Source organism: Ahaetulla prasina, chromosome 12, assembly GCF_028640845.1.
Source record: "Ahaetulla prasina isolate Xishuangbanna chromosome 12, ASM2864084v1, whole genome shotgun sequence".
Taxonomy (NCBI): domain Eukaryota; kingdom Metazoa; phylum Chordata; class Lepidosauria; order Squamata; family Colubridae; genus Ahaetulla; species Ahaetulla prasina.
The window spans coordinates 17,078,907-17,106,540 of record NC_080550.1 but is presented as its reverse complement, the minus strand read 5'-3'; the positions used below and the strand labels follow the sequence as shown (position 1 = coordinate 17,106,540).

The following is a 27,634-nucleotide window of genomic DNA, read 5'->3' as shown; positions in this document are numbered from 1 at the left end:
AAGGTGCTTTTTTTCCCAAAATCGTTTTTGGGTTGCTTTTTTCTCGAGGAGGAAGGAGAATCGCTTTTCATCCAGCAATATGTAAGAAGCTTCATCGGTTTCTGGCAGAATGGTGGAACCAAGGTGGGATTAGTTCTGATTACTTCGTAGCAGAGGTGGGTTTCAGCAGGTTCTGACCAGTTCTGGAGAACCGGTAGCAGAAATTTTGAGTAGTTTGGAGAACTGGTAGTAAGAATTCTGACATCTATTCTCTGTCTCCTGAGTCCCAGCTGATTGGGAGGAAATGGGGATTTTGCAGTAACCTTCCCCTGGAGTGCGGGGGGGGGGGAGAGAATGGAGATTTTACAGTATCCTTCCCCTGCCACGCCCACCAAGCCATGCCCACTATCCTGCTAGAACCGATCGAAGTTTTTTGGATGAAAAGCGAAACGTGTTTTTCTTCTTCCTCCAAGAAAAAAACAAAAAACCCCTGTCTATTTACCTTTTGGAAAAAGGACCTAGAAGACAACTATGACCTGGATGACTGAGAATCTCCACAGACACTCAACCTGCCTTGTTTTCCACTTCCCGCTCATCCTGACTATAGCTATGAATCTTTATGTGGGGACAAGGAGGATGAACTTGTGATTGTGGTATTTGGGGGTTTATATCGAAACCGTAAAGCCATGAGGTAGACCTCTTCTTTTCACCTTTGGGAGAGATTTTTGTTTTATTCCTCATCCCTGAGATACATCCAAGGACCAGAGGTAAAGGTAAAGGTTCCCCTCGCACATATGTGCTAGTTGTTCCTGACTCTAGGGGGTGGTGCTCATCTCTGTTTCAAAGCTGAAGGGCCAGCACCATCAAAGATATCTCCATGGTCATGTGACCAGCATGACTAAACACCAAAGGTGCACAGAATGCTGTTACCTTCCCACCAAAGGTGGTCCCTATTTTTCTACTTGCATTTTTACGTGCTTTCGAACTGCTAGGTGGGCAGAAGCTGGGACAAGTAATGGGAGCTCACCCCATTATGCGGCACTTGGGATTCGAACTGCCACTGAGCCACCATGTCCCTTATAGAATAGAATAGAATAGAATATTTTATTGGCCAAGTGTGATTGGACACACAAGGAATTTGTCTTGGTGCATATGCTCTCAGTGTACATAAAAGAAAAGATAAGTTCATCAAGGTACAACATTTACAACACAAATGATGGTCAATATATCAATATAAATCATAAGGATTACCAGCAACAAAGTTACAGTCATACAGTCATAAGTGGAAAGATATTGGTGATGGGAATGATAAGAAGATTAATAGTATGGACCAGAGGACTGATGCCTTAATCTTTCTCAAATTAAAGCAGCAGAATGGATGTTTTTTTTTATCTCAAGACCTGCCATCTAGCTCCCATACACACTTCTACTGAACTCATGCCATAAGTTACTCAATGTCACTGTTGCTTTCATTAATTCATTTTATCCTCTAGGAACACCCTCATATTCTCAGCATATAAGAACATATCACTTTGCTACTTTCCACATAACTAAATCAAGAAATGAAGAGTGTGGGTTCCCATAGCACTTGTCTCCTTACTTGTGTCTATGTACAAAGCATTGCCATATGCAAAATAAGCAACAGCAGCTGTTTGTATTTTGAACTTACAACTTCCGGACAACTTTTCATTGACCAGTTCTCCCTATGCTATCGAGTTCTCATTATCGCATCTTCCCCATCACTGAGGGATTGCTTAATAACTGACCATGATTACAATATAATAATTAATTGTCACTTTTTAACCTTGGAAATGTCAACATTAGAAATGGAAAGAGAGGTATTTTCTTGACAGATCTATTTTTCCCTGTTTCTCAATACTATTTTCTTTTTTTTCCCTCTGTTTCAAACTGCCTCAAAAAACTGTAAAAGGCTGGGCTACGAAACTTCGTCATGGCTTGAGAAATGTTCCAGCCATTCCCCATTAGGATGAAGTTGGTAGGAAGGAAGAGCTCACCTAATTTTATCCTAACAACAACCTGGTGAGATCATTTAGGCCAGTGGTGGGATTGAAATAATTTAACAACCGGTTTTCTGTCATAATGACTGGATAGGTGGGTGTGGCCATGGTGGGTGTGGCTAGGGGTGTGTGACAGGCAGCACTCGGCTTCCTGCACCCACCTGAGAGCAAAAATGGGCCATGGGGGTGCCACCCCCGTGCTCCGTTTTGTGCCTAGTAGGCCTCCCTGCACTTACCTGGGAGCCAAAACAGGGCATGTGGGAACTCCTGGAAGGGGCAGGGAGGGGAGGGGCCAGCCAGCAATTTAACAATCTGTTTATTATAGCAAAGTTTAATCACTGTACAGTTTTGCTTTAATGAAGGCATGAGCAAAATGTCTCTGGTGTCCCTTTACAAATGTTATCCCTTCTAAGGATGGAATCCCATTGGCTGTGGATTGTTCCTTGATCAAAATGCCTAGTGAGTGCACAGACAGTACTTGGCCAATGAAAGCACAGTTGCTTTTATTGTACAAAGATTATCATATATAAAAAGGTGGGCCAGATACTTAAATAAATGAAAGAATACCCGTACTCTATCTTTGAGAATCTTCTCTTTTCTTTTGCAAAACATTTGAAGAAGTTTTTTTTCTGAAGAAGAAGAAGAAGAAGAAGAAGAACTAGGTGAATCTACAAAATGTCCTTCACATGTTTGATTTTCAAAAGTGATTCAAAATGTAGTTGAGATGCTCATCCACCCCCGTTCATATGACGCATTGTGTCACTAAGTGTGGGCAAACACAGGTATCATAATGGTGAAAAGTTATGGAACAGAAAAACCACACCATTTCAGTAGCATCTTCCCCCAAGTTCCAAAACATAAATAAGTTCTAAGCTTTCAATGAGAAATTCAAAAGACGTTTTTCAAGTATTCTGAAAAGAAAGTACAAGTACTGAAGTCTCTTTCATGGGGCGGGGTGGGTGAATTTCTTTTCAGAAATTTCAAGGCAAATTCCAGCATTGGATTACTTTCTGTGCTGACAACGCCTTTTCTTTGCAATATATTTTCCCTCACACAGGGAAATACTTAAATCTTAATGGATTTAACCAGTATCACATTGAGAGTGATATTGTCCTAAAAAGCAAAGCAAAACAAAACATCCCTGTAGATAAATATACAACACAGCTTTGATTTTTTTTCAGTTTTCGGAGAATGAGTTGAGGTTTTTCTTTCTGTCTTTAATTTGTAGAGGTTTAAGTGGCTGGTATCTGTGCCTGTTCTATACGGTCTTCTGATTTATGTCTCCTAAGGTGGTAATCACTGCAGTTTCAAAAGACCAGTGTAATTGACTAGTGGCAATGTGGTAGATAATCTTCTTTGGTCTTCAAATTAGATTACCCATCAGAATTTGGGTATTCCCACCACTAGCCATCATATGAGATATGAGCCAGCAGTGTGCAGCAGCTGCCAAAAAAGCCAACATAGTTCTGGGCTGCATAAACAGAGGGATAGAATCAAGAACACGTGAAGTGTTAATGCACTTATAATGCCTTGGTAAGGCCACGCTTGGAATATTGCATTCAGTTTTGGTCGCCACGATGTAAAAAAGATGTTGAGACTCTAGAAAGAGTGCAGAGAAGAGCAACAAAGATGATTAGGGGACTGGAGGCTAAAACATATGAAGAACGGTTGCAGGAACTTGGTATGTCTAGTTTAATGAAAAGAAGGACTAGGGGAGACATGATAGCAGTATTCCAATATCCCAGGGGTTGCCACAAAGAAGAGGGAGTCAAACTATTCTCCAAAGCATCTGAGGATAGAACCAAAGCAATGGGTGGAAACTAATCAAGCAGAAAAGCAACTTAGAACTAAGGAGAAATTTCCAGACAGTCAGAACAATTAATCAACTTGCCTCCAGAAGCTGTGAATGTTCCAACACTGGAAGTTTTTAAGAAGATGTTGGATAACCATTTGTCTGAAATGGTGTAGGGTTTCCTGCCTGGGCAGGGGGTTGGACTAGAAGACCTCCAAGGTCCCTTCCAACTCAATAACAACAACAACAACAACAACAACAACAACAATAATAATAATAATATCAGAGTTGGAAGGGACCTTGGAGGTTTTCTAGTCCAACCCGCTGCCCAGGCAGGAAACCCTACACCGTTTCAGACAAATGGCTATCCAACATTTTCTTAAAAACTTCCAGTGTTGGAGCATTTACAACTTTTGGAGGCAAGTTGTTTCACTGATTTATTGTTCTGACTGTCAGGAAATTTCTCATTAGTTCTAAATTGCTTCTCTCCTTGATTAGTTTCCACCCATTGCTTCTTGTTCTACCCTCAGGTGCTTTGGAGAATAGTTTGACTCCCTCTTCTTTGTGGCAACCCCTGAGATATCTAACATCTCAGATAACTAACATCTCAGTTATTATTGTTATACATCTCTGTTATTACATTTATTACATTGCAGAGTTATACATCTCTGTTATTATTATTATTATTATATAGAAGAGGGTAGAGGAGAAGAAGCAATGTTAAGCTTGAGAAGAGGGCATGGAATGGGTGGAAGAAGAATTGGACAAGCAACAACCAAAGCCTGCAATTGGTTCAAGATCAAATAATATATAGCCTATTTTTAAAGATCTATACTTTAGTATAGAATTGAGGATCTGCTAGCCCAGTGATGGCAAACCTATGGCAAGCATGCCAGATGTGGCATGCAGTGCCCTCCCTGTGGGCATGCAAGCCGTTGCCCCAAATCAGCTCCGCTGAGCACGCCTCCCACTGGCCAGCTGGTCTTCGGGTCTCTGCCATGCATGCATGGGGGCAGGGCACATGTGTGGGGCCTGTGCGCACATGTGTGAGGGTGGGGCTCATGCAAGGGGAGCACATGCACAGGCGGGGCACATGCTCAGGGGCTCCATGTACATGCAGGGGGGTGGGCACAAGTGGGGGGACAGGCACATGCATGGGGGGTGGGGTACATATGCAGAGGCCGTGCACGCATTGTATTTTGGGGGTTTGTGCATGCACATGCACATTCACACACACGCATATGTGCTTTGGGCACTCGGTCCAGAAAAGGTTAGCCATCCCTGTGCTAGCCTGATCAGTAGAATTCACACAATCATCTTTTTGCAGCAGTCAGAGCATCTCTTAATATTGCCTCCAAATTGAATTAGTTTAATGAAAAAGAATAAATCAGAAATAACCACAGTTACTGCACCTAAAATTTAATATAAACTGAAAGTTTGGGCTTGAGTCTAGCTCAATTCCTTGTTCCTCTACCACTCATTTTGTGGGAGTCAAACCCTCTTGTGCTATTCAATAGCAAAAATGAGGCCTCAGCGTTCATGCTGAATTGTAAGAGTTGTTCCAGTCAAAATCTGATATAGCAACTACATTTTGATTCCCACAGTGGATGAATGGCTGGAAAGGTGATGGAGTTAGCAGAGATGGCTAAATCGACTGCTTTGATTTGACTGCTTTGGAATAAAAAGAAAAAAACACAATTACTTTTGTTTCTACTTGGAAACCGCTTCTGGACTTCCAGAAGAAACTTCCAGGATTCTGGGGTTGGGGTGGGGGGAATGAAAACTTTGATTTTGGGTTTTACTGATTAGTTTTGTTATTATAGAAATGTCTGGCTTATACTATTATGCAAAAGCAATAAGTCGAGGTTTGATGCTATTATCTTATTCTACTGTATCCAAGGGAGTTGGAACTCAGCATCTTTTTTTTCCTTTTTCCCCTTTTCCAGATAATAATAATAATAATATCAGAGTTGGAAGGGACCTTGGAGGTCTTCTAGTCCAACCCCCTGCCCAGGCAGGAAACCCTACACCATTTCAGACAAATGGCTATCCAACATTTTCTTAAAAATTTCCAGTGTTGGAGCATTCACAACTTCTGCAGGCAAGTTGTTCCACTTGTTAATTGTTCTAACCGTCAGGAAATTTCTCCTTAGTTCTAAGTTGCTTCTCTCCTTGATTAGTTTCCACCCGTTGCTTCTTGTTCTACCCTCAGGTGCTTTGAAGAATAGTTTGACTCCAGTGGTGGGATTCAAGTAATTTAACAACTGGTTCTCTGCCCTAAGGATTTCTTCCAACAACCAGTTTGCCAGAGTGCTTGGAAAGCTAACAACCGGTTCTCCCGAAGTGGTGCAAACTGGCTGAATCCCACCACTGGTTGACTCCCTCTTCTTTGTGGCAACCCCTGAGATATTGGAAGACTGCTATCATGGCTCCCCTAGTCCTTCTTTTCATTAAACTAGACATACCCAGTTCCTGCAACTGTTCTTCATATGTTTTAGCCTCCAGTCCCCTCCAGTCCCCTAATCATCTTTGTTGCTCTTCTCTGCACTCTTTTTAGAGTCCTTCCCTTTTCTCTCTCCTATTTTCCTATTATCTTCTTTTGTATTTTATATTATAAACTAATAAAAAAAAATCTCATATAGCAACTAACAGAAAAGGACATTAGAGGATCTGAAGTTGTCCTTCTGTAAGCTACCAAGACTCGCTACAACAGCAAGACGGGTGGCATAAATATAAATTTAATAAATAAATAAATAAATAAATAAATCTCTAGACATCAGAATGAGCATGTGTAGAACTCATCTTCCCCTTTATTGTGAGATAAGAATATTTTATATCAAGCAGCCTTCCTCCCGCCCCCCCAGTTTTAAAGAGTGCTGTAATACATATTATCTGTCATGCTTTAAGATAGAATTGAGTTGGGATAGAGTACAATGCCTTAGGAGATAAGAAATGATATTTTATACAAGTGAATGTTCTTGAATAAAGGATATTTTTGTCTCAGTCCAATTTCTCTCCCTATTCAGATAATGGGTATGATGACTCTTCTGTAGGAGTTTTCTTTCCCAACTGGTGACTAATTAAATTACCATATTTTTCGGAGTATAAAACACACCGGAATATAAGACGCAATTTAGTTTTTGGAGTGAAAAATAGGGCGGGAAAAAATCTGCCTACCAGGTATTCATCTGGCTAGCGTCCTTAGTCTGGTCAGCTTTAGCACACTAGTTTGCTCATTTTGAGTTTGCACGCACATTTTTTATTGCCTACTTGGGGATAAAAAAACAGCTTCTAAAGCACAGCTGATCTTTGGAGAGAGAAACAATGAGAAAAGCAGGCAAAGCAGGCAAAGCACAGAGATCACTTCACTTGTTAGGCTGAAAAATAAACTTCACATCTGAGAGTCGGACGGGGCAGGCAAAGCCCGGAAGATCACTTCACTCATTGTGCCTCATTAGAGATGAAATAAAGCTTCGAAAAAGCTATATTTGGAGTATAAGACACACCCAAATTATCAGCCTCTTTTTTTGGGCGGGGGGAAGTGCATCTTATACTCCAAAAAATATGGTAATTAATATTAGACTGATGAGTAGGAACAAGGAAGGGAGGGGGGCACCTAAGTCTGCAAAGTTGTGTAAAGAACACCCAATGCAACACAATATGCTTTTTCAGCAGATTCGCATTGAGCAGTCAACTGTTACAAATTTGGAATAAAAGCATAAAGAATTTATCTTTCAATGCTGTATATCAACAGTTTTTAATGTATTCATTCATATCACTGGCAGCCGTTGTTGCCATTCTCAATTATAGCAGGATTCAAAACAGAACACATGGAGAAATGAACTGCATCGGATAGTTTACCCCGTATATTTACAGACTCCAAATCAGGATTTCTAAGAAGTCGAGATGAAATCAGCTCCCTTGAGGTGACACAAACTCAATTTAACTTAGCTGTAAGTTAACCTGCAAATGTGTAAATGTATTCGGTGAGTGCATTTGCCCTTCATGTTATACGATAGAGATTTAACTTCAAAGAACCTGGGGAATTCAGACTGAGACTAAAGGAAAGCACCTATAATTGAATAAGTATTTTCCAAGGGTAGTTTTTGGGGTATATCTACATACCAAATTATAAGGGACGCGGTGTCTCAGTGGCTAAGACGCTGATCTTGTCGATCGAAAGGTCGGCAGTTCAGTGGTTCGAATCCCTAGTGCCGCGTAACGGGGTAAGCTCCCGTTACTTGTCCCAGCTTCTGCCAACCTAGCAGTTCGAAAGCATGTAAAAAATGTAAGTAGAAAAATAGGGACCACCTTTGGTGGGAAGGTAACAGCATTCTGTGCACCTTTGGCATTTAGTCATGCCGGCCACATGACCATGGAGACATCTTCGGACAGTGCTGGCTCTTCGGCTTTGAAACGGAGATGAGCACCACCCCCTAGAGTCGGGAACGACTAGCACATATGTGCAAGGGGAACCTTTACCTTTACATACCAAATTGACATTTTTGTTTTTTTAAAAAAGCCCTCAGAAACACATTCATATTCCTAAAAAACTTGTGTCAATCTGAATTACTCTTCAGTATCGAATCCCAGATATGTATAGCTTGGATTCATGAGGCTGAAACGTAAATGGTCACATCCTGGTTTGCTAGATTCTAGTAATCATGACCCTGCCATTTCCAAATTCTTTTTTTTTTCTTAAATGATCCAAAAGAGCAGCAGGAAAACTGCAAAAGAGGGCAGGGTTAATTACAGCGAGGAAGAGATAGGTTAGAAAGTTCAACATTCTACTTCTTTCACATGGAAGTTGAATTTTTTAAAATACTGAATCTGCATAATTTCAATTTTAGGTTGGTAGTTTCAGTTTATCAGTGTTATGGTTTTAATTCATGAGACGGGTTAAGAAGAGATTCTCACGTCGTAAAGCCAACATAGATGTTCTGAGCTTTATTGAAATGGTATGTATAATTAAATATTAAGTGGTTTACTGAGATGTGTTCTATCCTAAGAAGTTGTGTGATTTTCTTTTTGGTTTCCATCCACCTCCACCTGCTTTTTTCATCCATTCTTCTAAGAGATTCACTTTTACTTTTTAGCCTAATGCAGTGTTTCTCAGACCTGGATAAATTACCCCAAATTTGGTAAAAGTGTTTTTTCTTTGAGTATCGATGCATGTCATCCAAACCCAATTACAATGGGGATGTTTAAATAAAAGTATTTTTTGATGTATGTAATGGATAATGAAGTAAAGGTTTTGGGAAGCCCTAGTCTACTATCTCAGATATATACATGCCCTTCCTTCAGCAACTCTCTATCCATTCTCTGCCTTCTTCTCTCAGGTATGTTTTCCTTTCATCATGCTGCATAAAATTATACACTAAAATTCTCAACCTATCATCCCAATCGAAGTTCCTTCCAAATCTATTACTTGCGGGAGTCCTTGGTGCTTGCTGAGCTAGGTGGTTTTCTTGCAGACGTTTTCTTACCCAACTAGGTATTGTCATCAGTGTTAGAAGGGAGTGGGGTTTGCTCACTCCCCATTCCCTTCTAGTATTAATGATGTTACTTTATTGGGTAATGAATTGCCTTCAAGAAAACAACCAATCTCAGAGAGCAGCAAGGACCCACAGTTCAACCCAGAGTTATATATATCCTCTTTTACTGGTAAGATGCATTGTTTGTCAATATCCTATTATCATTACTTCTAACTCTTGAAGAAGTTAGAACCATCACAAATATTCCATCCTAATGCAGCTCACCAAGTATGTCCTTGGACAGAGTCTTTTTAGCAGTTTAACAGACAAAACACCAGAATTTATTGTAGGTTTCTGCTAAGAAAATATAATCAGGGAGGGGGATTGGAATGGGATTGGCTGCTTGCCCTAATAGGGGAACAATCAGTCGCTGATTCTTCTAACTTACAGTATTTCTTCCCATGCTAAAGATAATTCTTTGAAAAATCCTCATTTTTGGGGTCACTAGGAAGTTCAAGCACTTCCTCGATCATTCACAGTGAAATGAAAAATCAACCAATAATGGTTTCTCCCAGGTAGCACTTAGACTCATATACCGCTTTACAGTGTTTCACACCCCTCTCTAAGTGGTTTAGAGAGTCAGCATATTGCCCCCAACAATCTGGGTCCTCATTTTACCCACCTCAGAAGGATGGAAGGCTGAGTCAACCTTGAGCCTGGTGAGATTTGAACTATCAAATTGCAGGCAGCCGGCAGCCAGCGGAAGTAGCCTGCAGTAATGCACTCTAACCAATGCGCCACCGTGGCTCAGATAATGCATGTTAAATAGGAAATTTAAAAAGAATTGTGCTAGATCATCCCAAAGACATTTTTCAGAAGGCAACTGGACTTTCTTGATTGTTTTCCTTGAAAACATTTCGATTTTCATCCAAGAAGCTTCTTCAATTCTGAAAGAAAAGAGTGTGTTGGCTCACATGATTAGAACACTGAGTTGACAATTGCCAAGCCTGTGTTTGAGACCTGAGTACTGTTGTGTGATGGGGTGAGCTCTCCTCATTCGCTCCAACTCCTGCTAGCCCAGCAGTTTGAAAGCATGTAAATGTGAGTAGATAAATAGGTACCACTTCCATAAGCACATTAAAATGGACATGAAAGGTGCTCCCAACCAGGCATTCCCTGGGCAATGGTGATGTCACTGGCTAATCCTTTCAACCCAGAAATGTCTTGGTATTCCTGACATGAATGTGAGTGCAGAAGAAGAGTTCTGAAGAAGCTTCTTGGATGAGAAGCAAAAGGCTTTCAAAGAAAAACACCCAAGAAAGTCCAGTTGATTTTTGAAAAGCACCTTAGCAATTGTGCTAAATGTTAAGTTCAGTTGAAGGAGGTTTCTTGCTTTATCTTTCCCGCTTTCTAAATACATGCAAAATAATTGGGAGGGGTATTTGCATTTGTACAAGGGTTTTTATTATTATTATTATTTTGGTAAGAAATAGCAGTATTTGCACCTTTCTAGCCTGATGTTAGGAAGAGTGTGAAATAATAGTAAGGTTTCATTTTCTGACTCCCTCACCTCAAAAAACAGTATACTATCAGAAGGAAGGAAGGAAGGAAGGAGGGAGGGAAGGAAGGAAGGAAGGAAGGAAGGAAGGAAGGAAGGAAGGAAGGAAGGAAGGAAGGAAGGAAGGAAGGAAGGAAGGAAGGAAGGAAGGAAGGAAAGAAAGATATCACAGGGATAAAAAAAGGGGTCCATTATTATATAATTCAGATCAACTGTGGAAGCCATATTTCACTACTCTTATTATTCAATGTAGTGTTTGTTTGTTTGTTATCACTGCCTGGAAATTCAGACTCTATTATCAGGCAAGCTGTTTTGGTAAATGGTGATTTTAATGCCAAACCCCGCAAGGCATAAAATTAGTTGGATTAACAACTTAAGTGACATGCTGTCAGTTGCTGTTTATTTAAATTAAAATGTTGCTGCTCAAAAGTAAATCAGGTATATAGAAAGCTGTGGATTTCTGTCACCCATGGATTATACAATTATTTGTTCTATGTCATGTTCTAGGAGATAAGGGGGTATTATATCATTCAACACACTCCAATATTATGGGTCTTCCTGAATGATGGTCACTATAGATCACTATAGACCTGCGATGGCGAACCTATGGCATGTGTGCGACCTGTGGGAGCATTCAACATTTGGTGAGTGTTTTCATGGCCATCTGATCACCTGTGGGTGTTGTGTCTCGCCCAATCTCACCACAGCCGGGGCCTGCTTATCTGCTTCCGAACATGGAGGAATGTCCTAGTATGCCTCCCGGCCCCAGCCCTGGCTCCATGCCCAGACAGGCTGAAGAGGAGGAAATATCTCCAGCCCCCAGCTCTGGCTCCATGCCCAGGCAAACAGAGCAACTAGACCCCTCCCCCTCCTCCACAGCATGTGAGCCTGAGGGAGGTCTATTGCCAACAGCTGCCAACTGGAGTGACCCTCGCGTCAGAAGACTTGATAGGCGGAGGCAACAGAAGGAAGGGAGGGGCAGGCCTGGATAAGTGCTGAGTCATGGAGCCACACCCCATGGCCTATATAAAGGATCTGCTTTCTGGCATTCTCTGAGTCAGGCAAAGTCTAAACATATCTTGCTGAAGTCACTTTCTGATCTCCTGCCTGCCCTGAGGACTTTGCTAGGACTTTGGCAGAGCTGCAGAGGCATGCCTGATTCGGATTTCCCTGACCCGGCCGTCAGCGGAGGAGTGGGACACGACATCGGGAGCCATATCAGTGGGCACATGAGCATTGCCTTAGCTCAGCTCTGGCGCACATGCGTGCACTGGCCAGCTGATTTTCGGGCCTTCCAGTCCCACCGGAAGTCAGTAAACGCGCCATTTCCAGCCTCAGGAGGGCCTCCGGGGCAGTGGGAAAGGCCTTTTTCACCCTTCCCAGGCTCCAAGAAAGCCTGGGGAGCCTGGGGAGGGCGAAAAATGGGCCTACCGGGCCCATTGTGCCATCACGTGCCAAAAGCAGGGGGAGCATGGGGGGGTCACACTTCCATGCGCCGGGGGGGTGAGGCACACACGCACATGACCCTCCATGCTCCCTCCACTTTTGGCAAGTGGTGGCAAAAAGGTTAGACATCACAGCTATAGACATATGGTGTGTGTTTGCATGGCCATCTGATCAAACAACTCATCTGGAAAGAACAATTTTCTCCGTCACTTATGTTGAACGTGAACTTAATCCTTATTTTAATTTTAAAACTTATAATTCCAAGGTAGTTGCAGTCTTAAAGTGATGGAATCAGGAATCTAACACACCAGAGAATTCCAAGATGGGGAAAGTGTTATGGAGGTTATTTATTAGATTTATATTCTGGCTTTCCTCTAGGATCTTAAGGTGGCTTATAGAGTAATCACTTCCCCCAAGCTTTTCACAAGTCCTCTGTGGCACGGGTCTCCAACCTTAGTAACTTTAAGGCTTGTGGACTTCAACTCCCAGAGCCCCTCAGCTAGCAAAGCTGGGAATTGGAGACCCCTGTTCTGTGGGATAGGGTAAGGAACTAAAGTCACCCCACTCAGCTTTCCTGACTGAAGGATGAATCCTAGATCTCTCAGGTCCAAGATTAGAACTTTTAATACACTATTCCACATTGGCCCAAAGGTGCTTTTTCAAAACTGGGCTTTCTTTGTTTTGCCTTGAAGAAGTTTTGCTTCTCATCTAAGAAACATCTACAGTTCTGAAGTTATGTCAGAACTGAAGAAACTTGAGAAGTGAAAGGAGAAACAAAGGAAGTCCAGTTGCCTTTTGAAAAAAGCAACTTTGAGACAACCATGGCCTGGATGACTGAGAATCTCCATAGATATTTCACATTGGCTCTTTATACCGTTGAATGACACAAATGGCCAGGACTCGCTGTTACTAAATAGAGGACAACTTTGAATGGAATAGGGCCAGTTTCACATCACACCAGATCAACAGACAGGCAATCAAGAAATGAGAGAGAGGAGGGAAGGGAGGGGAGAGAGAGAGCGAGGAGAGAGAGAGAGAGAGAGAGGGTGTCTCTCAAAAGTCATATTTACTTTTCCAGTTTTTCCATTTTCGCATAAATAAGCTTCATTCCCAGACACAAGTTCAGGAGCGTTGTCATTTACATCAAGAACTTTGATAGCAACAGGTACTCGAGATATTTGACTAGGATTTCCTAAGAGAAGAAAAACACAGCAGAGGGGAGGACAAAAAGAAAAAAGAAAAGAGAAAGGTAAGCACACTTCATACCATACTACTAATGACATCCAGGGCTCAAGGTAGATATACAATTTTATTTATTTTAATTTTTTTGGTGCTGAAAGCTCAATGAACCTTTTCTAGTTCTAATAATTGGGCTGATTGATTCCAAATTGGACAGGGAAGGAAATGAAGATAAAGAAAAGGGTAGTATTTAACAAGGGAGAGAGAAAGAGAGCGAGCGAGAGAGCAAATAAATCGCTACGGAAAACAGCTTTTGCTGGAGATTAGGTTGATGTAGATCTTGGATTAAATTGGTAGATGTCTTCTTCCTGATGAAGTTTGCATTGTTTTATTGATAAAGGGCATTCTGCATGGAGGAAGAGATGCTGTAAGCAATCAAGTTTTATTTTCATTCTTATCTTTCTCATTTTACGCTATTAACCAACCCGACTGCACATCTATTATTTCAACTTAGTAAAAAGGAAAGGAGGGAGAGAGGGAGAGAGGGAGAGAGGGAGAGAGAGAGAGGGAGAGAGGGAGAGAGAGAGAAGGATTAAAAAATGCAACAGAAGGGTTCTAAAATATGGAAAGCATAAATAATATAAGTTGAGGGGAATCATTAAAAAGAAAAGGACAAAGAATATCTCCTACTTATTCAAGGTAGTCGGAATATTCTCAGGTTGATTTATTTGATACAAAAGTGGGCTTTTGAACTCATGAAAATTATGCACAGAGGGGGCAAAAGTCTGACCCACATTTATAGCTACGATATATCGTACTTCTCTTAATTCATTGCCTGGTTCCTATGTGTGTTTGCTTATATATCTCCTGTCCTGTTTTGTTTCATACAGTTAATTTTCGAACAGAGACCACCTAATCAGTTTGTTTTAGTTTATAATTGTTGCTTATAAATAGCATTTGGGGTCTTCTCCTTGAAATATCAGGTTTTGAATGTGACATTTTGCTGAGGATAGAATAAAATGGTATATATTTTCTCCGTACATTTGGGTGCAAGTTAAGGCTCTATTGTACAATTCCATACAAATAAACAAGCCAGCCTTTGTCAGTATGCCTACTGCTTACTAACTGCCCGGAACTATATAAAGAACAACAGTGAGAATCATTTTGTCATTCACTGATGTATGGTATACCTTGAACATGAGAAAAATAATGTAAGTTCTTATCAGGGTGAGATTCAGATATATGCAAGCTGAATATTCAGAACATCACAAATATGCGCACACACACAGCATTGAATTTTCAGTGGCAAGTGTCACATTTAAGCACTCAAGATTTCCTTTTATCTAAATTAACAGAACAATGGCAGTTCAAATTTTAGAGACGTTATACTGAAATGCAATTAATTAGATAAGCTTCTGAAGAAATTATTTATGTCTCTTGTGGCTGGTCCCAAATGTTTGTCTTTCATCTGAACCACAAACATGAAACCTACAGTTATTATTCTTAGAAACTGGAAAATAATTCATTAAACAATCTATATAATTTGCTAAACTCACTAGAGAAAAAACTTATTGAGTACAGAAATTGTCAAGATGGACACACCAAGAGGATTACTTAAGACACGGCTGAAAATTGATTTTTTTAATTTGTTTCTTCTTTTTGCTCACGAAAGTTTGATTCATTGCTGCCTTATATGTTACATAGCATAAGTTTTGTTCATGAAATACTATTATTAGTTTTTAATTCAGAGTAGAAGATAATCAGAAACACTACACTGAATGGCCTCCCATGCTGAGAAGTTGTAAGATCAGGGGTGAAATCCAGCGCGTTCTGACAGGCTCTGGAGAACCAATAGTGGAAATTTTGAGTAGTTCAGAGAACTGGCAAATACTACCTCTGGCTGGTCCCAGAGTAGGATGGGAATGGAGATTTTGCAGTATCCTTTCCCTGCCATGCCCACCAAGCTCCTTATTTACATTATGCTGGTAGTTTAATATAGGCTGCCTCCTAGACCTTCTAGATATCAATTAGGTTGTTTTATAAACGTATTTATAAACTTTACATATTTACATATTTAAATTTTATTTGATCATATATTAATATAGTACCTCCATCCATTCATTTGTTCGTTTGTTCGTTCGTTCATTTACAAAATACTCTGCTTGTACTGGACTATGGCTGCAATAAACTGAATAAGCCCAGATGATACCATATACATTGTGGTCCATGTCACTCAGAGGTGACACATGAGGGTAGAACAAGAAGCAATGGGTGGAAACTGATCAAGGAAAGAAGCAACTTAGAACTAAGGAGAAATTTCCTGACAGTCAGAGCAATTAATGAGTGGAACAACTTGCCTGCAGAAGCTGTGAATGCTCCAACACTGGAAATTTTTAAGAAGATGGTAGATAACCATTTGTCTGAAATGGTGTAGGGTTTCCTGCCTGGGCAGGGGGGTTGGACTAGAAGACCTCCAAGGTCCCTTCCAACTCTATTGTTGTTGTTGTTGTTGTTGTTGTTGTTGTTGTTGTTGTTGTTATTTTATTTACACAAAATGACAGTATACACAGCAAACAAGATAACTATGCTGGATTTCGTATCACAGATCACTAGTCAAACACTTCCCAAGCATTTAGGACTGTGTGATGTATCAGCGAATTATGCAAGCAGATTACCTTACTGGGGTAAGGTGGCCTTCTGCAGCTGACCAATGGTGATCTTGTCAGCACCAATTGCTTTTAAGTGCTTGCCTAGGTCTTTAGGCACAGCTTCCAGTGTGCCGTGTACCACTGGAACCACCGGCACTGGTGTAGGCCAGATTCTCTGCAATTATTATTATTATTATTATTATTATTATTATTATTATTGTTGTTGTTGTTGTTGTTGTTGTTGTTGTTGTTGTTATTATTATTATTATTATTATTATTATTATTATTATTATTATTATTATTATTACATCTGTGTCCAGACTGGAATGGCACATTGCCCTATCTCTTCACCCTCAACTCCGCAGTCCATTCTGGACTCTCCACTACACAAGAAGGATGCCACTGTATGGAACACTTACACTCTCAGTTTCCACATTCTACCCCTGTACTTATATGGGATATCACCAGGTTCTGTCTCATCCCTTCCAGCAACTTTCGTTCCATACTCCTGGGAACTGATTCCGTATTTCTCTCTGTGATCCGAGACCCCAGTCACTCGTGGCTGTATTGCTGGCTCCCAAGAGTGGGCCATCCCCTGTGACTATTTCATTTGGGCCCATCCTCAACAAGCAACTTCCTTTCCATTGATTTACACAAGCCTCCAGAGGATACTCTTACCCCAAGGAATAGGACAAGTCCCTTTTACATTGCCTGGAGAACAGTGAGGATTACTTTCTGCTATTGTTCTGTTCTGGAATTTCAAAAGCAAATGCTACTATTTACTTACTTACTTACTTACTTAATTTATTGAATTTATATCGCCGCCTATTTGCCTATGGTGACTCAAGGCAGCTTACAGAATATAAAACCACATTTAAAATAATAAAAAACTAACAAAAAGAACCAAATTAATTAATATAGTATAATATAACAAAATCACCCCCGCACCTCCTACCCCCTGACAGTAGATCACACGAGCCATTTAATGGGCTCCATCCTACTCTGGGTTCCCCAGGTCCGCTGAGAGAACCGGGTCTTCAGAGCCTTCTGGAAGAGTGTTAGAGTGGGGGTCCATTCTAATCTCTGACAGAATGATGTTCCAGAGTGAGGGAGCCACCACGGAGAAGGCCCTTCTTCTGGGTCCCACCAGGTGTATCTCCCTTGGGGATGGGACCCGCAACATTCCCTGCCTCCCCACTCTGATGGGTTGGGTAGATGTGACTTGCAAGAGACCGGCAATAACATTGCACAATGTAGAGGAAAGAAGAAAGGGAAAGCTTACGCACTTCCAGTTTTGAATAGCTTGGTGTTAGAGAAATACATTTTGAGAGACAGTCTGGTGTAGTGGTTAAAGCACCAGGCTAGAAATGGGAGTCTATGTGACTTTCTCTGAGTTGTAGAAGAAAGTAACGGCAAGGCATTTCTGAAGAATTTGCTAAGAAAACTGCATGGACTTGTTCAGGCAGTTACAAGGAGTCAACACCACCTCCTGTCAACACTGCTACAGAGGGGGGGGGGAGAGAGATAAGAATAGAATAGAATAGAATAGAATAGAATAGAATAGAATAGAATAGAATAGAATAGAATAGAATAGAATTTTATTGGCCAAATGTGATTGGACACACAAGGAATTTGTCTTGGTACATATGCTCTCAGTATACATAAAAGAAAAGAAAAGATACCTTCATCAAGAATCATAAGGTACAGCACTTAATGATAGTCATAGGGTACAAATCAGTGGTGAGATCCAATTTTTTTACTACCGGTTCTGTGGGTGTAGCTTGGTGGGCGTGGTGTGGCTTGGTGAGCGTGGCTTGGTAGGCATGGCAGGGGAAGGATCCTGCAAAATCTCCATTCCCACCCCACTCCAGAGGAAGGATCCTGCAAAATCTCCATTCCCACCCCACTCCAGGGGAAGGATCCTGCAAAATCTCTATTCCCACCCCACTCTGGGGCCAGTCAGAGGTGGCATTTTTTTTCCGTGTTCCAACTGCAGCTTTATTTTATTTATTTATTTATTTTATTTGTCACAACATTATATATAAAAATAAGCATGAAATAACTATATATATTAAAACTATATGGTATATAAACATATATATAATCATAAGTATGTAATAACTATATGAAATTGGATACAATCAAAGGGAACATTAGGACAGGAACAGTAGGCACGCTGGTGCTCTTATGCACGCCCCTTACAGACCTCTTAGGAGGGGTGAGGTCAATAGTAGATAGTTTTTGGTTAAAGCTTTGGGGATTTTGGGAAGAGACCACAGAGTCTGGTACTGCATTCCAGGCATTAACAACTCTGTTTCTGAAGTCATATTTTCTGCAGTCAAGATTGGAACATTTGCTGGTTCTCAGAACCTGCTGAATTTCACCCCTGCTTTACAGGCATATTTGGACCCTTTAATATCTCAGCTACTTTAAGATGTGTGGACTCCAACTCCCAGTTTCCCAGTCCCTGGGGAATTCTGAGAGTTGAAGTCCCCACATCTTAAAAGTGGACAAGGTTGAGAAACGCTGCCTTGGAAAAAGAATCCAAGTTGCAAAAGAGATATTTTCTTCCGCCTCGAAAGGTATTTCCCAAAGATTGCACTGCATATCTGGAAGGGAGTTTGGGAAGAGAATATAAGAGAACTGGAGCAAATGGGACATTTGGGGAAAAATTCTCGCTTGACAAGGAAAGCTAACTGGAGATGATAAAGTCCTGCAGAAATGGGTAAATGGAGGATAACACTCACTGAAACAGATCCTTGAGGCCAGAGCTGCAAGAGGCTGCTGAGAAGCGGCTTCATTATGGTGTTTCCCAAAGAAAGATCAATAACAGAAGTTTGGGGCTTTCAGGCTTCTACCGTAAGTCTTGGATCGGAAGAAACTGCGTCTTCCAATCCACCCCCTTTTCTAACCTGGGGGGTGGGGGAATCACCAGGAGCAAATCAATTGCACCAGAAAGGGGGAAGTTGCAGGCTTGTAACCAATGGCAGAAAAAGACCAGAGGGAGAGTTATAGGCAAGGGATAGAAATCGGAGGAATTCTCTCACTTTTCAAGTTTCACTTGATAATGGCATAGTTTTTGTTTTGGTTTTTTATTTGAATTTATATCCCACCCTTCTCCGAAGATTCAGGGAGGCTTACACTGTGTTAAGCAATAGTCTTCATCCATTTGTATATTATATACAAAGTCAACTTAATTGCCCCCAACAATCTGGGTCCTCATTTTACCTACCTTATAAAGGATGGAAGGCTGAGTCAACCTTGGGCCTGGTCGGGACTTGAACTTGCAGTAATTGCAAGCAGCTGTGTTAATAACAGACAGACTTAGTCTGCTGAGCCACCAGAGGCCCCAGTTCTTTTGTAAGTCATAGTAGGATTTCAGAAAGCGGCTTTCAGATCAATAGCCACGCTGCTGTTTTCCCATCTAGAACACATCTTAAGTTATTTTCCAAAAGCAGTTTATGAGTGTTTCTAGGTGCATTTCTTTCTTTCCCTTTCTTTTACCTTTAAAAACATTTTAAAGGGGAAAAAAATGCTAAAAAAGTAAAATAAAATAAAATAAAGAAAAGTTCTGACCATAGCACATTGCTCAGCTGATCGTCGGAATTTTTTTTTTTTTTAGCTTTTTCAAGCATTTTTAATAACCAGTTCCGGAGAACCAGTAGTAAAACAATAAAAACACATTATTTAAAACCAGGAAGTAATGACAACTAGGCAGGTGGGCGGAGCTTCGTGCTGCCATGCTACCGGTTTTCTGAACCACCCACCATGATCGCCCCGGAACCCCCAAAATGCAATGCGCACGTGGCCCCCGTACATGTACCCCACCCCCTGCACATGCGTGGCAGAGACCCGACGACTAGCTGGCCGGGGGAGGCACGCACACATGCATGGCAAACTTAAACTGGGGCGACGGCTCTTGTGCCCACAGAGAGGGTTCTGCATGCCACCTGTGGCATGCGTTCCATAGGTTCGCCATCACGGCTATATGGTATTTTAAGCCCCATCCTTGTTTGCCTGTTCATTTCCACTCTCGTTTTAAGGTAAAACAAGAGAAACAGACAACAGCAAACAGCTTCCGCAGCATTGTCACAAGTGGTCAAGGTTGCTATTTTTGATCGTTTCAGGAGATACCTTTCTTTATACTATGTGGTCGCGGCAGAGTTTACTAACAATGATAAACTGTCTTTAGGGACAACATTATTGTCTTTAAAAAAACACATAAAAATAGATAAATCATAATATATTTTTGTGCCTTAGGAAAATCACTCCGCATTCAGAATTTCCTACATTTATTTGCTTTTTCAGTGAACTTAACACCCCTATTATCCTTCTTCTCATTTATACAAGAAAACAATACAAGATAATATAAGGACAGGGTTTTATCCATCAAACTCTCTTTATTATGCTGTTTTAACAATGCACAGAACTGCATTTGCATAGAGTCAAAAACTTGCATATTTCTACAAGTGTCCTTTGCAGGAGGGCAGGAGTGTTTATTACATCCTGGGCTTTGGTAACGCAAAGGGTGATTGAAAAAGCAAATGAATGCGAAGTGTTGAAAATTACAGAACTGAAAACTTTACTTTTGTAAAAACTAAAAACTAAAATCTAAAAATACTGAAAGCTGGTATTCTAGAGATCATGCTACTGGTCTTTGTGAATGCACAAAGAATAAGATAGAGGTCACAGTGAAATTGTCAATATAGAGGAAAGAGCAAAATCAGTCTCTCACTCCTACGCATCCTGGGGTTTCCATAGATGATTATAACTTTAAGAAGCCTGTTATTAAAACACAGCTGCCTGCAATTACTGCAGGTTCAAGCCCCACCAGGCCCAAGACTGACTCAGCCTTCCATCCTTTATAAGGTAGGTAAAATGAGGACCCAGATTGTTGGGGGGCAATAAGTTGACTTTATAAATATACAAATAGAATGAGACTATTGCCTTACACACTGTAAGCCGCCCTGAGTCTTCGGAGAAGGGCGGGATATAAATGTAAATAAATAAAAATAATAATAATAAAAAAAAAACTAGCTACATGTGAAATCAATCCTGTGCATATTCACCCAAAACTCAGTATCTAACTGCATTTGTGATAGAAATGTAACCTATCCGAATACTGAAATTGCATTTAAAATACACTAATATAGACCTCGTTTGGGAGCAGAATAGGTAGAATTTAAAAGAATGGTTATTGCATTTCTGACATTTAACACCTACTTCATTTAATAAGCGCTCAGTGGGCACACTGCCTCCAGTGAAAATGATTTTGGATAGCTTTCAAAGGACAAGCAGCTGAAAATCTATAAACAGTGGCAGCCGAGCAATCTACAAGTCTGATTAGTGACTTTCCGAGTTTTTCTTGATTCACCTTCACGAGGTGACATATATCTGCCAAGGTCGTTTACTATCTGAGGGATCAATAGGTGATCCGAAGATACACAGCCAAAGGTGGATTTTCATTCTTCATTTCCTGAGTCACAAAGAATTTAAGATTTATAATCACATCAATGCTGAAGCATCGTTATATAGAATAGAATAGAATAGAATAGAATAGAATAGAATTTTTTATTGGCCAAGTGTGATTGGACACACAAGGAATTTGTCTTGGTGCATATGCTCTCAGTGTACATAAAAGAAAAGATACGTTCATCAAGGTACAACATTTACAACACAATTGATGATCAATATATCAATATAAATCATAAGGATTGCCAGCAACAAGTTATAGTCATACAGTCATAAGTGGAAAGAGATTGGCGATGGGAACTATGAAACGATTAATAGTAGTGCAGATTCAGTAAATAGTCTGACAGTGTTGAGGGAATTATTTGTTTAGCAGAGTGATGGCCTTCGGGAAAAAACTGTTCTTGTGTCTAGTTCTTCTGTTGTGCAGTGCTCTATAGCGTCGTTTGAGGGTAGGAGTTGAAACAGTTTATGTCCAGGATGCGAGGGATCTGCAAATATTTTCACGGCCCTCTTCTTGATTCGTGCAGTATACAGGTCCTCAATGGAAGGCAAGTTGGTAGCAATTATTTTTTCTGCAGTTCTAATTATCCTCTGAAGTCTGTGTTTTTCTTGTTGGGTTGCAGAACCGAACCAGACAGTTATAGAGGTGCAAATGACAGACTCAATAATTCCTCTGTAGAATTGGATCAGCAGCTCCTTGGGCAGTTTGAGCTTACTGAGTTGGCGCAGAAAGAACATTCTTTGTTGTCCTTTTTTAATGATGTTTTTGATGTTAGCTGTCCATTTGAGATCTTGCGATATGATAGAACCCAGAAATTTGAAGGTTTCTACTGTTGATACTGTGTTGTCAAGTATTGTGAGAGGTGGAAGTATGGAAGGGTTTTTCCTAAAGTCTACCACCATTTCTACGGTTTTGAGTGTGTTCAGTTCCAGATTGTTTTGGTTGCACCACAAGGCTAGTCGTTATACACACACACACACACACACACACACACACACACACACACGTAGGTCTTTGGTTGTTCGGGTTTTCTCCCGTGTAAAATTGGAAGTGTCTTGGTGACGTTTCGACGAAGTCTCATTCGTCATCTTCAGGCTGGTGTTTACTGCTTTGTGCTTCTAGGAGCAATGTGTGTGTGTGTGTGTGTGTGTGTGTGTGTGTGTATATATATATATATATATATATATATATATATATATGTTTTCTGATATATATATATATATCAGGTCCAGTCTGAAGTTTCCCCATCAGATATGAAGTCCAATGCATGTAAAGCAAAGTAGTCATCCATATGCAGCTTCCTGGTGTTGGATGAAATATCCATCTGGTTCAGTTCCAAGTGGGGAGAAAGACACTGGAAACATGGAGGCTGATTGGAAAGATGGTTTATTGATGGACAGGACCACATTGGTTTGAGGTCCTGGGCAGTTGATTACAAGGAGTAGAGACAGAGAGGTATTTATACCTTCTCTTGGGCCTTGCCCTTGAGCTCTCTGTTCCTGTGCAAGAAATGCATTCTATTGGTCATCAGACTCCCAGGGGGCTATGCAGGGGTCACAGCTGAGGTTGTCTGAGATACGTTTGGTTGAACCTTGCTGGGTGATTCAATGAAGGGGCTTGGTTATGCCATGTGATAAGCTCTGCTGATAGGTAATCCTATTATGTCCTGATGGGTCATGTCCCATCATCCTGGAGCTAAAGGTCTAATTGTCTTGTAGATGAGTTGGCCCAGTCCTGCTGGTGCTATTAACAAAGGTAGGGGCTGCTTTCCAAAAACATCAGTGGTGGTATTCAGCCAATTCTATCCAGTTTGGGTGAACTAGTAATGGTGGCTGTGGGAGATGCCCGGATGTCATCACCTCCCATTTTTGCAATCTGTGCATGCACAGGAAGCTCTGCGCATGCATGGAGTTGGCACATGTGAGCGTAGCCAGCCCAAGCACTCACAGTTGCAAACTGGTAGCGAAAGTAGCTGAATACCACCCCTGAAGAGCATGTTTCTCCTTTAGGGAAATACAATATTCTGCTTTTATAATATCTCTCAGAATATTTCATTCTTCTAGGAAAAAGGTGGGCGCTAACTTTTGACACTGGAGACACATCAAATCAAAGAAGCTACTGCAAAATTTAAGTAGTTCAGTCAAGAGAAATGAGAGGCTGCTCAGTGAAGGTGATATTCCTGCTTTTATATACATCTATCCTGCTGACTCAGATGGCGGTTACCGCATGCACAAGCGCTACTAGTTGGATAAAGAATCTCATATCTGCAAAAACAGAAGTGCTTGGATCAACTCGGATTCACATTTCTTAGGTTTAGTCTGACCACTGCTCAAATTCCAGGGTTTGAGGAAACTTCTCTGCCATCCTTATCAGAAGATGCTAGGTGACTGGAACCTTTTTCAGTTCTCTGGGTAGTTAATATTCCTTAAGTGATTTGCCTGCTGGCATGCGGCATAGATAGAGAGCTTCCTGTCGAATGTGCATTGGTTATGATACCCAAGAGAAGTGGAGATTTATATCACAAAAATCTAGAAGGACAAACTCTCCCTTCTTAACAGAGTTAACAGATTAATAGAGTTGGAAGGGACCTCATCTAGTCCAACCTCCTGCTTAAGTAGGAGACCCTACACAATTTCTGACCAATGGCAGTCCAGTCTTTTCTTGAAAGTCTCAAATGATGAAGCTCCCACAACTTGGGAAGCCAACTTCTGTTCCACTGGTTGATTGTTCAGTTCTCACTGAACGTTCCACTTCATTTCTAGTTGCATCTCTTCTTGGTCAGTTTCCATCCATTATACCTTGTCTGGCCTTCAGGTGCTTTGGAAAACAGCTTGCCCCCCTCCTCTCTGTGGCAGCCCCTCAAGTATTGGAAGACATGTCTCCCCTGGTCTTCACTAGATTACCCAGTTCATGTAACCGTTCTTCATATGTCTTAGTCTCCAGTCCCCTAATCATCCTGGTTGTTCTCCTCTGCACTTTTTCTAGAGTCTCAACATCTTTTTTATAGTGTGGTGATCAAAACTGGATGCAGTACTCTAGGTGTGGTCTTACTACGGCTTTATAGACTGGTATTAGTACCTCACTTGATCTTGATTGTATCCCTTGTTAATGCAATTTAGGATTGTATTGGCTTTTTTAGCTGCCGCTGCTACTGCTGGCTCATATTTAGCTGGTTGTCCACTAGGACTCCAAGATCCCTCTCATAGTCACTGCTATTAAGCCTGGCTTCACCCAGTTTATATGTGTACTTTCTTATCTAAGTGTAAGACTTTACTTTTCTCTACATTGAATTTCATTTTGTTCGATAGGCCCCAGTATTCAAGTCTGTTAAGAGCCATCTGGATCTTGAGCCTAGGGCAGGGGTCTGCAAACTTAGCTCTTTTAAGACTTGTGGACATCAACTTCCAGAGTTCCTCAGCCAGCAAAGCTTAAAAGAGCCAAGTATTAAGCCAAGTCTCCATAAGTCTTAAAAGAGCCAAGTTTGCAGACCCCTGTTCTAGGGTGTTAGCTATTCCTGCCAGCTTAGTATCATCTGCAAATTTGGTAAATTTCCCTTCTATTCCCTAATCTAAGTCGTTTATGAACTTCTTGGATGAGGAGTGAAACATTTTCAAAGAAAACACCAAGAAACTCCATTTGCCTTTTGGAAAAAAAAACAGCTTTAGGACAACATCAGAAAGCGAAGCAGAGTTTGAAATGATCTAAAAATGTGAAAGCATTGATTTAAAAAATGCAATGGGGGGGGAATCCAAGATGTTAAATCCAAGACAAGAGTAAAGTGTTCTGCAGACAAATTGATTGGAAAGTGAAGTATTATATCCGTTGAATGCATCCTTTATTGCCTCTTCTGCATGTGCTTTAAGAACCGCGTGAGGAAACCAGACAGACCTGAACATTTTTATATCTATTGATTTCAAAAGAGAGAAAGCAGGAGAATGAGCCTAATTCCCTCAGTGAAATCAATGGCATTTAGATGGTCTCACACTTAAAGAGATCATACAATATACAGCTTTGTTTCGCTGAAACTTTTTTTTTCTAAAAAATAAAAAAAAAAGATTGCTTAATACATCACAAAATGTCAGAAAGCATTAGAGTCGTATCTCAAACATATCGGCATTACTACCTACCTACGCCCCCAAATCAGGAAAATAAACTGTGACAAGAAAATGAAACATGTATTTCTTTTTGATCAAATGATTTAGTTTGAAGAGAATAAAAGAACAATTACTTTGATTTGAGAAAACTTTGCTTTTTATCAGAAATAGCCATTGTCCGTGCCTATTATGTAAAATCACTGATGGATATTTAGCACAACCAGTTGTGTTTAGTAGATATGTGTGTGTATATTTATGTCATACATATGCTCATCCATATCTTGACTGAATGGCTATTTAAATGTTTTATTCATCCAAATTGTGATGGAATGGATTAAATCCTAGTGGGCAACCATTTAAATATGAGCCAGCAGTGTACAGTAGCTGCCAAAAAAAGCCAACACAGTTCTAGGGATAGAATTGAGATCACGTAAAGTGTTAATATCACTTTATAATGCCTTGGTAAGACCACACTTGGAATACTGCATTCAGTTTTGGTCGTCATGATGTAAAAAAGATGTTCAGCTTCATACTTTAGATTCTTTGTTGTTGTTTTTTAAAAAAATAACCATTTAATCAGGCTAATTGCCAATATCAACATATGGACTCTCCAAATATCTCCTGGAGCAATATTTGGTGCCTGGTAACAATTCCATTGGCTTCTTCTAAACTTTAAACAAAAAGTCACTCAAAGCCAACCGCTTAATAAAACAGTATGAATGTGCTGCAGCTGCCAAAAAAGCCAATGGAGTCCTGAGCTGTATTAACAAGGGGGTAGAATCCTTATTTTCCCCTACTACATTTTCAAAGGGATTCTCTCTAACCTTGGTGACAAGAATCGCAGAATTCCAATTCTTTCTCAGCGGGTAGAAAAAAGTCATTTCTGCAGAAAGCATTTTACTTAATTGCTCAATTTTGGAAAAAGTCCCTATCTCAGCATGTGCATGTATATGTATATCTTTCTGTCTCTCTCTGTCTCTGGCCCTCAGAATAATAATACTAATAAAAAGGTAAGACAATATCATCTCTCTCTCTCTCTCTCTCTCTCTCCCTCCTTCCCTCCCTCCCTCCCTTCCTCTCTCTCTGTCCCTACCTCTCAGTCTCTCTGTCCCTCCCTCTCTCCCTCTCTCTCCCTCCATTCCTCTCTCTGTCCCTCCCTCTCAATCTCTCTGTCCCACACTCCCTCCCTCCCTCTTTATTCCCCCAATGTCCCTGAGTCCTACATAGGCCCTATAGGAATGCATTAAAAAAAACTGTAGGAACTATAGAGCATGCTGTTTATAGAAGCATGCCAACTGCTTACCTGGCTCCACAAAAGTGTGCAAGTGAACCAGAATATATGGAAAACAATCTTCCATGTCTTCTGATAAATAAATGACTTATGAACAGCCATTGCAATTATGGCGGTCATTCTTCAATAGGCAAGTAGACCCATGATAGCTGATTTGTGAAAATATCTATACCAAGTTTTCAAATCTGTGGTTAGGGGCAATGCCAATGACCTGCCTGTCAGCAATGGCATCTGGCAGAAACTATAATGATGTCACATGTCATACATGTCATCTCATGTCATCAGCACTCAATTGATGAAATGAATAGTGCATTTTGTACCAGTTGTGTAACAGAGTAGATAACATCGGATGATTTAGGAGACATCACTTACCCATCCTGTCCTACCTCCTGAGAAACTCAAATTTGAGTGGTTTCTATGGATAGCTGGGAATATATTTCCTTTATTATTTAGTTTAGTTCTTGCTATCATGATGGTGGTAGTGGAGATGAAGATGATATGATGATGATGATGATAAATGTAGGCAATCAAGGTATGGCTTAGAAGAGATGTCAAGGCTTAATGCTGTTAAATAATAATCTCTGAATAAAGTCAAACTAATTTCCATCCCTTCCCTGCCCCCCCACCAAAAAAAAACAAAAACAAACAAAAACCACTGGTTAATTTGACTAGTCAAACCACA

General features: G+C 40.6%; 1 protein-coding gene across 1 annotated transcript in view; it reads right to left on the bottom strand.

Annotated features, from left to right (window-relative positions):
* CDH8 (cadherin 8) overlaps nt 1–27,634 on the bottom strand; it is a 307,900-nt gene that overhangs the window by 27,746 nt on the left and 252,520 nt on the right. Inside the window, exon 9 of the mRNA XM_058155277.1 lies at nt 13,338–13,459. Coding sequence (XP_058011260.1) covers nt 13,338–13,459 — 122 coding nt within the window. The remainder of the gene's footprint in view (nt 1–13,337; nt 13,460–27,634) is intronic.